The sequence below is a fragment of the Leuresthes tenuis genome, unplaced genomic scaffold (genome assembly GCF_036924035.1).
Source record: "Leuresthes tenuis unplaced genomic scaffold, fLeuTen1.0.hap1 SCAF_9, whole genome shotgun sequence".
Taxonomy (NCBI): Eukaryota; Metazoa; Chordata; class Actinopteri; order Atheriniformes; family Atherinopsidae; genus Leuresthes; species Leuresthes tenuis.
Window position 1 is genome coordinate 10655430 of NW_027325363.1, and position 12775 is coordinate 10668204.

Consider the following 12775-nt stretch of genomic DNA (forward strand, 5'->3'; position numbering starts at 1 on the left):
TTCGCTTTCAGTTTTTCCTATTTTCTTTCACAGCCACAGCGGAAATACATTTGTGAGGAGTTAAAACTGGTTTTATGGTCAGCAAGACCCAGAGAATGTTTACAACTCTCAGAGATAATAAGCTCCAGACAAGTGGTTGGGAGAAAAATAACTGCCTAAAGAAATAAATGACATAAAAATGAATTAAAGATAAAAAATATATAAAATGCACTGACTAAGGCAACTGGCTAGAGGTTACTCAGACTAATGAAGTGATGCCAGCGGTACAGAATTATGTGAAAAACAACTATTTCTGTTTGATCGAGGTGATTATGAATTTGTGTTATGAATGTTCTGCTCCGCAGAGACAAACTGATACAAACACACAGGAAAGCTTGTTGTGTTATCTGCAACTAACAAAGACTTTTTAATCTGTGGTGAAGGTTTTCACCTCAGTTTACCACAGCTAGAAAAAGTGACCACAAAGGTAAGAGGCAAAGGTAAAAATGTAACGAGCCTGCAGAATGTAAAGAAACACTTCCCTAAGCCCTAAGCAGACACTGAGATGGACTAACAGCTGACCGACGTTTCCCACACGGGGCTGGAGGATTCAACAATAGCTCAGCATTGATTTCCAGCACTCGACAACAGGCTTTTAAGGATTTATATTGGTTGCAGTGTTTGACCTGCAAGGGTTTTCAATGGCAGATGTTAATGTTGATGACTTCTAGAGCGCAGCAGCCAATGAACAACGCATCATTGCAGGTACTTTGCTTTGACAAAACACAAGGGTTTAATTACAATAAACGTGTGAGACACCAAATTGCAGATCTTAAACCGACAATTATTCAACCCGTCATTTTTTGCTTGAATAGATCTATTGTGTTTTCTGTCTGTAGTTGACCCAACAGAAACAGTACAGTGGAGCAGTAAACAGCAACACTGTCGGCACGCCGAAGCCTGGCCATTGATTTTTAACTGTCCTGTGATCATCTGATGCCGATTATAAAAGCGGAAAACATCAACGCTATTAACTGGCCGACATTTTCATCTGTATATCACATTCTAAGGCAGCTATAACAAAGCCCAACAATATCCAACACCTTCAGCATCCCAGAAATGAAAATGAAGACGTTGTCGTGCTTTTCTGTTTTTGTTTATTTTCCCCTCGCTGTGAGAGCTGTTACCATGCCTGGCAATATCCAAACAGCATTTCAGCTGAAATTTCATCTATAACCGGCACGGTGCCACTGAGGAGTTAACTGGAGTCTTCCAGAAACCTCTGCCTCAGACATCTTCCAACTACGCCTCCCATCCAATGGATGAGTGCGAGCTTTGTGAATCCCGCTAAGTGTCCTGCTCAGCCCTTGATATTGCCACTTAATGTTAGGAATCCACAAATCTAAATAAAAATAACCTAAATTGGTCTGTAATAGCCTCTGAAAATTGCCTCCACGCCCAAACTTCAGTGGCTACATCAGATTAGTTATGGTGTCCGTTTGTGAAAAGGATTGGCTCTGCAGTAAATCGAGCGAGTCTCTATATGTGTTGCATCCTTCGAGTAAAAGCCACTCTGTAGGGGAGGAAACAATTGTTACCCGCGATGTGAATAAGCGGAAATATAGATAAAACCATTCAAGTCATTATCAACACCCCTTTGAGGCGAAATAACTGTTCAAATGGGCTAAAATGGGTAGAAATCCTCATGTCACAAAAGAGCAAGCAGCAAGGAAAGTAAATGTCAGAGTGATGGTGCAATTTCCTTAATTACTTATTCATTGGGATCAGTTGCCACAGGCTTGTCCAGATAACAAAGGTCAGCGTGGATGCAAAGATCTCAGACTGCACTGTGTAAAGTCATCAGCCCGGTATAAAGTTCAAACTTAAAGGAGAGAATCTAAAACAATCCAGAGTATTCTTTTAAAACAGAAATGTACATTCATCAAATTAAACTAAACTCTTTGTGGTGAAGGGGCTGCTAGAGTACATAAACAAATCTTACAATATGTCTAAATGTTCCACAATATCTAACATAAAAATTATTCATTGTGTCCGTGCTCTTAGTGGCAGGAGCTACAGGGATGGTTCATGTTGCCAAGCAGGTTTCCCCTTCACCTTTAGACATGTCTGTGACATCATTTCAGATTACTCTGCATGAATGAGAATGAAATTGGGTTGATTCCCCATCCTCAGTAATGGCCCTTTCTAAGCGTTTCTGTTCTCTCATAATCACAAACATAACCACCTTGATAATAACCTGAACACTCTGGTCACCCCTGAAGCTGTAAGCTAATAAAACTTCAAAAAGGTGATTATTATACATGAGTATTAATGAACAATGACCATTTGGCTCAGGTATTGGCAGTTTTTATGCAAATTAAAAGATGCTGAAAATGCACAGCATTAGTCGAAGCTTTTTATATGCAGCATTCTTAAACCAGATCAAATATACTGGTGTGTCGGTTGAAATACCTCTGAGGGCTGGCCAAGAATCGACTGCATGCAGTAATCACTGACATCATTTCAAAGTGGATCTTGCATGTTGAATGGATCAGACACAGTTATAGCGGCTAATTTTCCCCAGGAGATTCTACCTTATTACGGTGATCTAATTAGATATTTAAAAATAACTTACAGAATGTCACTGCACTACTTCAGTGATTTCTCAGACTTCATTTAAATGTTTTCTTTTATAAAAAACAATAAAAATACTTTAAAAAATGGTCGTCTTAAACACGGAGTGAGGAAAAACGTGTCGCGTCTCCTACTGCAACGACAGATAAACTGTTAGTCAGCTTTTTTCTTTAATATCTGTGCTCTGACATCATCGCACTGAACATGATGCATCCTCCTGCAAAGCTCAACATGGGTGTTGAACAGCTCCCAGGCACCGGAAAAGAAGCCTGTAGATTCACAGCTGAATCTGAACTCACTAACAGATGAAAACATTAAAAAAACTGCAATATATCTCTGACCAGTAAGTATGAGTGGGCGGTACTTAAAATGCATTATCTAGTAATTATCTAGTAACACAAAGACCATTCAATTTATCTATATAGTAAAAAAATAGATGTGGGTCCCTATTTAATTTGTTTTTTCACACAGTGAATGGGGGCGGGTTAGCGTCTGAATGTACATCTTTTTAGTGAATCTTAAACTCACTGAATTGTAGAAATCCAATTGAAATGAGAAGTTAAACTTATTCCACCAGTTTCAGCTAAATATCTCTGCCTTCTCATATTCTTCCCCAGCTCTGTGCTGTTCTCTGTGGATTCTCCTCTTTCTGGCATTAAATTTTTTATTTTTTTTTGTTTGAAATGTGGAAAAAGGTGAAGTTTACCAAAGGACTGAACGTGGGCATTCTACATCTGTTAGATAAGAAGTGAGAGAGCAAAACCAAGTACCGTGGATACAGGGCATGCTGGAGATTTAAGTGGAGGACCTCTTGTTCTCCAACAATGTGTTGATCAAATTGTCAATTTTCATTTGCAGCTTGGCACAGTCTTTAGCTAACTGAATGTACCTGGCATCCAGAGAATTAGTCCTTCAGTCAGTGGGTTTAAGATCTCTTTGCAGGAAACAAGTTGTGACTTAATCTGGGCGGATGTGCCCATTTCTGTCTTGAGAAAGACAGAAAACAAGAAATTTTGCCAGGGAACATATTATTGGAGGGGGTGACTTTTTCTGTTCTTGAGATCCCACATTGTTGTATTTAAAGTCACGACCAACTGAAAACGTAACCTGTAAAGTACATCCCACCTCCTCCGTTTGGCCACAAACTCTGAGCCCAAGCTGCTGGCATTTAACCTGCAGAACAACGAGGCCAGATTTGTCTGGACATGTTCTGCTGTCAGCTGTGCTGAGGTGCATGCATCTCACATCCAACACCAGCCTCAGAGGATACACGATCAATAAGAAAGTGTCAGAAAATGATTTTATTAGGTGGTTTTACCAACTTGGGCTGGTTCACTGCTGGACTCGAGAAGAAAGTGAGCCGAGAACATTCATTCATTCCAGCTCTCCACAGTCCAACTTCAGATAATTCAGCTAGGTTTTTTCTTAATTTTTTACTTAATCTAGTTAATGAAGTTGATAAACAAACTTCCAGGGAGTTATTACTGTTACTTTCTGAAAGACTTACCAGTACAATATCGTTTTGCCATCACTTTGACTGAAAGCTCTGCAGTTGAATAGTTACATTCTGTAATTAGGGCTTCCCATTGTGTGTATAACAGTAATCGATTTACTGTGATAATCCAACCTGAACCAGACTTTTGATGATCCAGCTTTTCAAACCCAGAGTAATACACCCAGAAAATACAGCTGAGGGTCGATTAACTCTGCATGCAGCCATCCAACAGACTAACAGGGTCTAGATGCTCCACACATACTTAACAGTTTATTCTTTTGTAAAAACAGCCAACTTTAAGTGTGGATTAATATTGAATTCCCAAGAAAAATGCTGCTTTCCTTCACATTTTTTACGACTGAAAATCAGCCCATGGAGGCCTTGTGTATAATCACGATCACTTAGAGCATTTGCAGACTGTCACTCTGCTCTAAAAAAAAAAATCCGGACTTCAGTAACGCAACATCATCACCATTCAAGTAACTTAAAAAGCTCAGCGGCTGTGCAGTGAGTCGGGCTGCCCTCGCATGTACAATTATCTCCCACAAAGAAAGCTACAAGCAGCAGAATGTCTCCAACGTTTTCTCATGCAGTACACAGCATCGTGGCTTTGGACATACATGGTCAATAACTCCTCCTTTAAAACTCCTTGATTCCCCTCCTGCAGTCAGATTAAAAGGCTATGTGGAGCTGTAAAAATAGCTCAATTCAACTGTGCTTGTAACCATACCGAGCGTTGCTAGCGGCGCGTTTAGTTTCACGAGGACATGATGTCTGTGAGTCAAATTCATCCTAATATGGCAGAGCTTTTACACCTTACAGCAGTTTAAAGAAAATCCCAGCTGAAAAAGCAGAATTGTACATGACTGACTACCAAATGTCGACTACTAGCTTAAGAGATTATTAATACATTAAATCACAATAACTAAACCGGTAGAGAAGTATAAATGTTACAGAGTTGCACATCTCAGTGACTGCATTGAAAAAACCCTGAGGTATAGCTCTATAATATAAATCTACTCTGCTCTATGTACAGTGATGCATCCCATAGTGTTTCAGTGATGAATGCACCATGATGTGATGATGTGCATGCATGCATGCATGAGGGGACACACGCTGCTTCTCTTCACACAACACAAAAGAAGTTGAAAGCTTAATCCTAGCCAACAGCACGTTGCTTTATGATGCTAAGATGAGACACTCTTTCTCTTATATCAGACATACTGCAAGCTCAAAAAGACTGTGAGCTTGAGTTAAGAAGACTCACCCATATCTCTCGTTAAAGTGGTACACAGTTCTTTCCATCACAGACAGGGAAAATATGGTCGGCTCGCCTCCTCCTTCAGAGGACACATGGGCCACAGACAAGGCTGTGGTGACTTAGTTTAGGTCACAGGAGGACTGTCTATTCCCTGATTCTCTCATTACCAAATAGGAGACAGAGAGACCAAAGGGAGCCAGGAGGCGCTCTCGCTTCATAATGGCCTGAGCAAATGGGGGAAATCGGTCTTTATTTGCAAGTGAATGAGCTTGAAAGAAAAGCAAATATATTTTGTGAGTGCACTAAGCATTTACATAAAGAACTGACAAACAGGAGCAGAAAAGAAAACAGCCATGTTAAAATGGTTCAATGGCTAAGTCCAAGGTGTCAGACTGAATGTGTTTTTTTTCCATAGCCTGACTGTATCTAGAAGGATTCCATGAAGTCAAAATAGCAAAATAAAAACAAGAACCTCTGAAGAAAATAGATTGCCCTCTGGCACTTGGTTGGGATCCTTCTGTGCGTTGCATGTTTGAGAGGACCTCCTGCTGGATGGCCCCGCCACGAGCACAGCTATGTTGTTAAAGAAGCCAACGTGGTTACAGCAGATAGGCCGGTGATGTCTGGACAGACAAATCTGAACTCATCAGCTGACAATTAAAAAGAAAAAGAAAAATGCCTCAATGCAACATTGACACATAACCTACAGTGGAGCCTACATAAGTGATCTATCTATAGAAAAACAGAGAGTTTGAGAAAACCTTGTCAGTCTGAAACACTCCTTTAGTCCTTTGGTCTCACAAAGCATCAAAGTGGAAAGAAGCCACACAATGCCGAAAAAGTTTGCCAATCTAGGGTTACCTGTCTGAAGGGAACCTGTATTCACAGTGGCTGCCCCCACCCCGTTTCATGAATGACAAGGACACGTTGCTCTGATTTCCTGGCATGTGACACGATCTGAACAGGTTGACAATTTAGAGAAAAGCAGGCATAGTTTGAAGGTAGTATGATTGCGATATCTGTCTGAAAAGCAGGCTTTCAGTGAGCAAACAGTAGACACATGAAACAAACAAAGCTCTGTGTCTGTTCAGTGTTGTGTTTAACCTGTTTTATACTCTTAAATTAAATCTCATTAACATTAATCCCCATTATGATGAGCCAAACCTCACAGGAATGGCATAAGGATGCTACCACTGCAGAGGCTAATCGGTGAAAAACAACTGCTAATCCCACAGCTTCTGTCAGCAAACCCTTAGGAAAGGATGTTTATGTTCCTCCTGCTGTACCACACAGTGTCACGTGCTCATGTAATGTCATCTATTTGGAATCCTTAGGCAATGAATCTCCTCTGAACCCTCTCAGACCTGGATCTGTCTGTTCCAGTAGCCATCACCGTAGAGTCAAGCCCGAGCTGTAACAAAACCTAGGCCTCCCTCTTGCCTCTTCCTAATTCTTGATGGAAACCTTAAAATGTGCTAAAATGTCAAAAAACGATGTGCAAGCGATATGCAAGCAAGTGATTGTCTCTGATCCAGAGGAAATGTGTATTCAGCTGGCATCATAGTCTAAATAACATTTATTTCTTAAGATTACTTGCCTGAATAGCTCAAATACTTGGGAATCGTAAATAGAAACAGATAAGAGTAGTTTCCCTGAAATTACCTCCATTAATGTGCATCTTCATTATCAGTTATAGTCTGAAACTAATTCTGGGCCAATGAACATCCTCCTGCTTAGCTGCAGATGGTCAGTCGATATTCTGATGTTATCAGGTTTAATGTCTTGATAAGATGAAACAAAAACAAGAGACACAAGGTGAAAGGCTTTGGCTGGACCTCACAAATAGCTTTTGTGCAAGTGTAAGGTTTCAGTACGGCCAGAGTGGTGCTTGACAGCAGAAGTCAGAGGGCAGCCTGGTTTAACAAAGACTTCAGATGCACATTACAGTAACAGCTCTGTTGCAACGCGGGTTCAGAAACTGTCCCTCTGGTTGGCACACAAACATGCCGGTTATCTGTGACGGTTTTAATAGGATGCTGAAATATGCTGTGAATTACTGGTCAAATAAAACCCTGTAGCAATGCTGTGTTATACAAAGCTGTGAGCATTAAGCAGTCCAATCAAATAAATTAATAGAATAATTTACAAGCTGGTAAACACTGAGGTAATTTGTTCAGGAAAAATGGTGAAAATCTACCGACTTTAGATTCTTTATAATTCTTTAAAATTTATTTGATGCTTTTTCTGTGCTTTATGGATAAACATGTATTCATATAATATCTATATAAAGTACAGACCATCATCAATTATTGAAATAAGCATAAGTTTAATCTCTAACGGTACATCTTGCCGTCTACAAGGTACAATCATGCTGAGCTGAGATACTTTGAGTCTCATTAGCCTATAAAACCCTCTACACTCGTGTAAGTTATCTAATCATGTAAAAATGATTGGTTGTGATAATGGGACTTAAAGAACAGCAACAGTGAAGCATCAATATAGGATGCTCTGTTGCCAGTACATTATGTGCACACTCTGAAATAATCACTTTGTCAAGTTGGAGCTGTTGGACTCGCTGCCATCACTTTTGCCAGCATCGATTTCCATCCTTGCAGAGCTAAGTCAGTCATAGGGAAGGCTGCAGCCTTTACATATCAGCCTGCAGTCAGCCATGCTTCCATCTTGCTTTGTAAATGGAGCACCATGGAGCTACGTCATGAGTTCCACGTGACTGATGATGCAACACAGACAAAGTGAAAAAGAAAAATCCTACTGTAAAGCACATAGAGGCATTTTCCTGTTGACACAAGCCCTATGGTGAGGTGACATGCGGAGCTTCAACTTATTGATCAGCCTCACAGGTGGAGGACATTTAGAACTCATCTCTTATCCTGCCTAGTTTGCTTCGTTTTCTCAGGCTGGGTTTTATTTTACTGGAGAGGTTTCTGTACGGAAGTTATCAGCTGACAGACAATCAATTCCAGGACAGGGAACAGAGAAAGTGTGAATCCCGTCCTCAGTGTCTGTTCAATCATGAATGCTTCAACTCTGCCCTAAAATCATCAATAAAAATATTGTTTTTTTCTTATTTACATGCAGCCACTCAAAGTTTAAAAATGTCATACAAATCACTATTTGTCACATTTGTGTACTGTGTTACAAACGCTGCAAAACTTGGTTTGATTAAAACTTTAAGCTTGTGTAATGGCACATAAACTAACCGTGGGAATCAACAAATGGGGAAATAAACTGTTGTGTATTTCAACTGAAAAAAATCTCACTTTGCTATATATATTTACTTGTATCAAGCCCAACTTGTCCACTGATGTGTATATTTCAAACAATACTTACCAGGTTATCGTGGAAACCAAAACCTAATTATGTTGTACAGAAGAGCTGAAACAACTGGTTGCAGGTCCTAAATGACCCTGAAATTGGTCTGCAATTGGTCAAAAATGAGTTTAATGTCATTGCACCCAAAAAGTGACAACAACCTGCAGTGGAAAAAGTGCCAAATATCCTTAAAATATCACTTGCCCTAAATCTGACTAATCCGCATTCACCATAAAATGTCCACTTTACCAAATATTCAATCTCGACTCTTAATACAAACTACTAATTGAATAAATGAAAGGATCCTCATCAAATATATTATCTGACTGCAGACGAGAATGAAAAGCAGTCAATGGAATTATCTGAATTGATCAAAACTTAATATACTACAGTATTAAAAAGCTACTTAAAAGCGATACAACATTCCTAACAGCTTAAGATCCCTCCAACAAGATCATCATCAGCACAAAAAACAGGTCCTGTCAAACACACTCCTCTTTAGTGGCTCAAGCGCTGCACTTTGCTCTCCAGATCTCATCTTAACGCCTCTGTGAAATAAATAGGTTTTTATTAAACTATTCATTGGTAACCTGTGGACAAAGCTGGATTTCAAGGGCGAGTTGAAATGTAATTGGTGCTTAGGTGCGTTAAAAAAAAATAAAGAGCAGTACAAGTGTTAAGACCCATCTAAATAGGAGTAGATTGCATTATGCAAAAAAAAGTCTTGCAAAATTCGATATTTTGGGGGGGGGGGGTTGAATATATTACCATCACAATGCAGTGAGGGCTCCACTCCCACTGCGTTTTCCTCTCTTGCCCGAGGAACACCCTTGCACGTCGGATTGTACATGAAGGATTAAAAGGCTATCCCACGGAAAATCCTGAGCCTAAGAGTGGTGCTTCAAACATAAGCACCTCGCTCGTCAAATTACTGACGTTAATCAAGGATAGGCGTGCAAATGTTATTAAAACGTAATTTCACACAAAACTCCCTCAATTAGACTTACGTAACGGCACATTTAACAACTTAAGGGGGGGGATCTCATTTCAAAGCCTGTGTCGTGGCATCAGATTACATAAGAGATGATTCAGAGTAGAGAAGTTGTGCTTGCAAAGCAGGAGTGTGCCAGAGACAAATAACCCGACGGATCCTCGACGTGGATCGTGTCCATCGTAAACAACACCTCCACGGTGCCATCATCGCAGTGCACTGACGAGCAGGTGCGTGCCGAGATGGGCTTTATTTTGCTTTGCGCTGCACACCCTCCAATTGACAAGAGAGCGAAACAAAGCAGAAGATTTAGTTTGCGTCTACAAATACACGGAGTCCAGCATCACTCCCCATCAACAACAAGCACGTCCCATCCGAGCAGAGACCACCGGCCCACATCTACACGACCACAAAATACAGAGACACGTAATCCCCGAGCCACGTTCTTATGCACGCGCTGTCAACATTCACGTTAATACAAATCTAAAGCCTGTACCTCAGCGACATATTTTTATTTAATGTGCGATAATGTCAAGTCAGCGTACAAGTCTGGTCACGCAAAGAGCATCGTCTTGTAGCCCGCTAAGTGTGTGTGTGTGTGTGTGTGTACACAAAAATGGCACCATAACACATTAGCAAGCAAGCTGTCTTTACTTGACAAACAGCTCGCCACTAAGCTAATTAGCAGCAGTCGCAGTAACGTCACCGTCGCACCTGCTAAATAAAAGAGTGCCTGAGGGCGGAGGAGGCAAAGTGGGTGCTTGCGGTCCTGACCACAATTAAAAGGCTGGAAACAGATGGGATACTCTCAGCAAAACAACAACACAACCGAGACCAGATTAAAATCGTAGAGTTTGGTTCAAATATGAAGATTCTTACCTGTAAAGCCCACAAAAAGTAAGGCTAAAAAAATATCCCTGGACTGGACCATCGCAACTCCCGAGTAGCGTGAACGTTAGGCGGCGTAGCTAACGTTTAATCTCCTCTCGGTCACTACAGTGCTACCCTCGGGTTTTCTTGCCTTTTTTAGCTACTGTTCATCCTAATCTATATATCTGATCTCGTCGGCGATGAGTGTCAGTAGCAGCGTCTTTGATGACAAGCAGCAGCCAGAGATAAGCAGTGATGAGCGCCAGTGCACAGTTCAAAGTCTGACTGACAAGCGGAGCCTGCTCACACACGTGGATTACTCCGCACAGGCAGCACGAAGGATCTCTTGCTGAATAGTGCGCGGCGCTCAAAGACGGGCACTGTCATAGGGAAATACCAGCAAAGCAAGGATGATGCTGCGCTTGCCTAGCGTTGAAGGAGATAAAAATGATAGATGTGAGATACAAAATAATATATTTGTTAATTTTGAAAAAGGTAGTGACCAAAATTACTCATATGTTATTTTGTCAATAGCTCTTCAGGGGGGTCATTTTCTGTTATGAGCTACTGTAAGTGATGGCTTTAATATACAGAGTATTTTTGTTTCTGTATTTTTGTCACTTTGAAGCCATTTTCACGACCACTGGGTTGCCAGTAGAGATAAATTAGTCAGTAAATGAAAAGATATTAATTGGTTGGCTCCTCTAAAATTCAATTAAAAGTCTAAACTAATTTGAACAAAAACGAAAGCAATTGTCTGTTGTTCCGTATGTACTGAAATTCATTACTAACCACCAACTGTTGTAGATTTTAAAAAGTTAATTAGGTGAAAGCCTATTAACCAAGTTCAAGTAAAAAAAAAAACATAGTCAGGAGAATTACATCCAAATTTGATAACAGCTGATTTTTTTTAAAACTGATAAATAGAGCATAAATCAACAGAGTCACGGTTTATGCCATAGTCTTTCAGGATGCATCAAAATACAGAACATACAACTCTTAAAATCATTTTTAAGTTAGTTTCTTCTTTTGGACAAACTGGAAATTCTGTGAGGCATTATCACACATTTTATTAATGTACATCCATGCAAGAAAAGCATATATATATATATATATATATATATATATGCTTTTGTTATCACAGTTGTATTGCTTATGTCAATTTGATTAAATATTGGTCCCGTGTTGAATAGTCTCACCCCCAAATCCTTCAGGCATTTCATACATAATTATATGTAAATACTTGAGCCACTTGTTGTATTTTGTCCAGCATCTTTTCCATACATACATGTTAAACTCTGTTTGAAATGTTTCCTAATTGCTTGCTCTCAAATGGATTTAGCTTTTTTAGGATTGATAGGGACATTGTGTCATATTGGGTCCACCAAGATTAAACTGGTTTCCTGAAACCACTGAGAGGCACGTCTTCCTTCAACTGGCAAGCATGTATGAAAAGAGAACAACATCGTATTACAATAAAGATAACTGGGTCAACAGCAGCTCCAAGATTGTGTGGAAGACTACAGAGGCAGATTGGAGTAAGGGTTAGAAGAGGTTAAGAATGAAGATTCGCTGCAGATTAAATAAGGATCTCAACTGTGGACAACCATGGCCTTGGAATGGCAGGTGGACAGCTGCAGCTGAATGTAGCCAACCGTGTCTAAAATCATTCAATAATGGTCTGTCAATCAGTTGCAGCGCAAACAATATAAGTGTAAATGGAAATAATATTCAATGTTTCAACAACACTTTTCCACAATGAGGGATTTTATCCTGTTGAAACTGATACACGACTACAGGAAAGGTCCAGTCTTTACCGGTCAAGCAGAAATGACTGGGTCTACATCAGTGGGCTTTTTCACAGCAAACACTGAAATCTAAGTAAGATTAAATATGTTAAATCAAGGCAACACAGGGTATAACTTCTTTAGATGATGGTTTTATAAGCATCTTTTACTTGCATCAAACTTGTTACTATGATTGTATGACTGGTTTTAGGTATGGTAAATTAATGTTTACTTTGAAAACACCAAATTTATGAGGCAGACAGGTAAAAAGTAGAAAATCAGTCTTGAATATATCTCTTATAAAACAACAAATGTGCTTCTTTTGATCTGCTCACTCTATTCTTAAGCTATTTGTGAGGTCCTTGAGGCTAAAAATCTCATCTGTTTAAAAAAGTCTCAGGAAATCCAATTTTCCTGTTCTGTTT

At 39.9% G+C, this 12775-nt stretch overlaps 1 protein-coding gene across 9 annotated transcripts in view; it reads right to left on the bottom strand.

Annotated features, from left to right (window-relative positions):
• Positions 1-10888, bottom strand: part of ncam1b (neural cell adhesion molecule 1b) — a 74264-nt gene extending 63376 nt beyond the window's left edge. For 3 of the 9 annotated variants that reach the window (XM_072392263.1, XM_072392262.1, XM_072392266.1), the window contains exon 1: positions 10573-10888. In XM_072392263.1, the coding sequence (XP_072248364.1) occupies positions 10573-10624 (52 nt within the window). In that variant the 5' untranslated portion in view covers positions 10625-10888. The remainder of the gene's footprint in view (positions 1-10572) is intronic. The other 6 variants (XM_072392267.1, XM_072392268.1, XM_072392269.1 and 3 more) reach the window with 3 other exon arrangements.
• Between the last annotated feature and the right edge of the window lie 1887 nt (positions 10889-12775).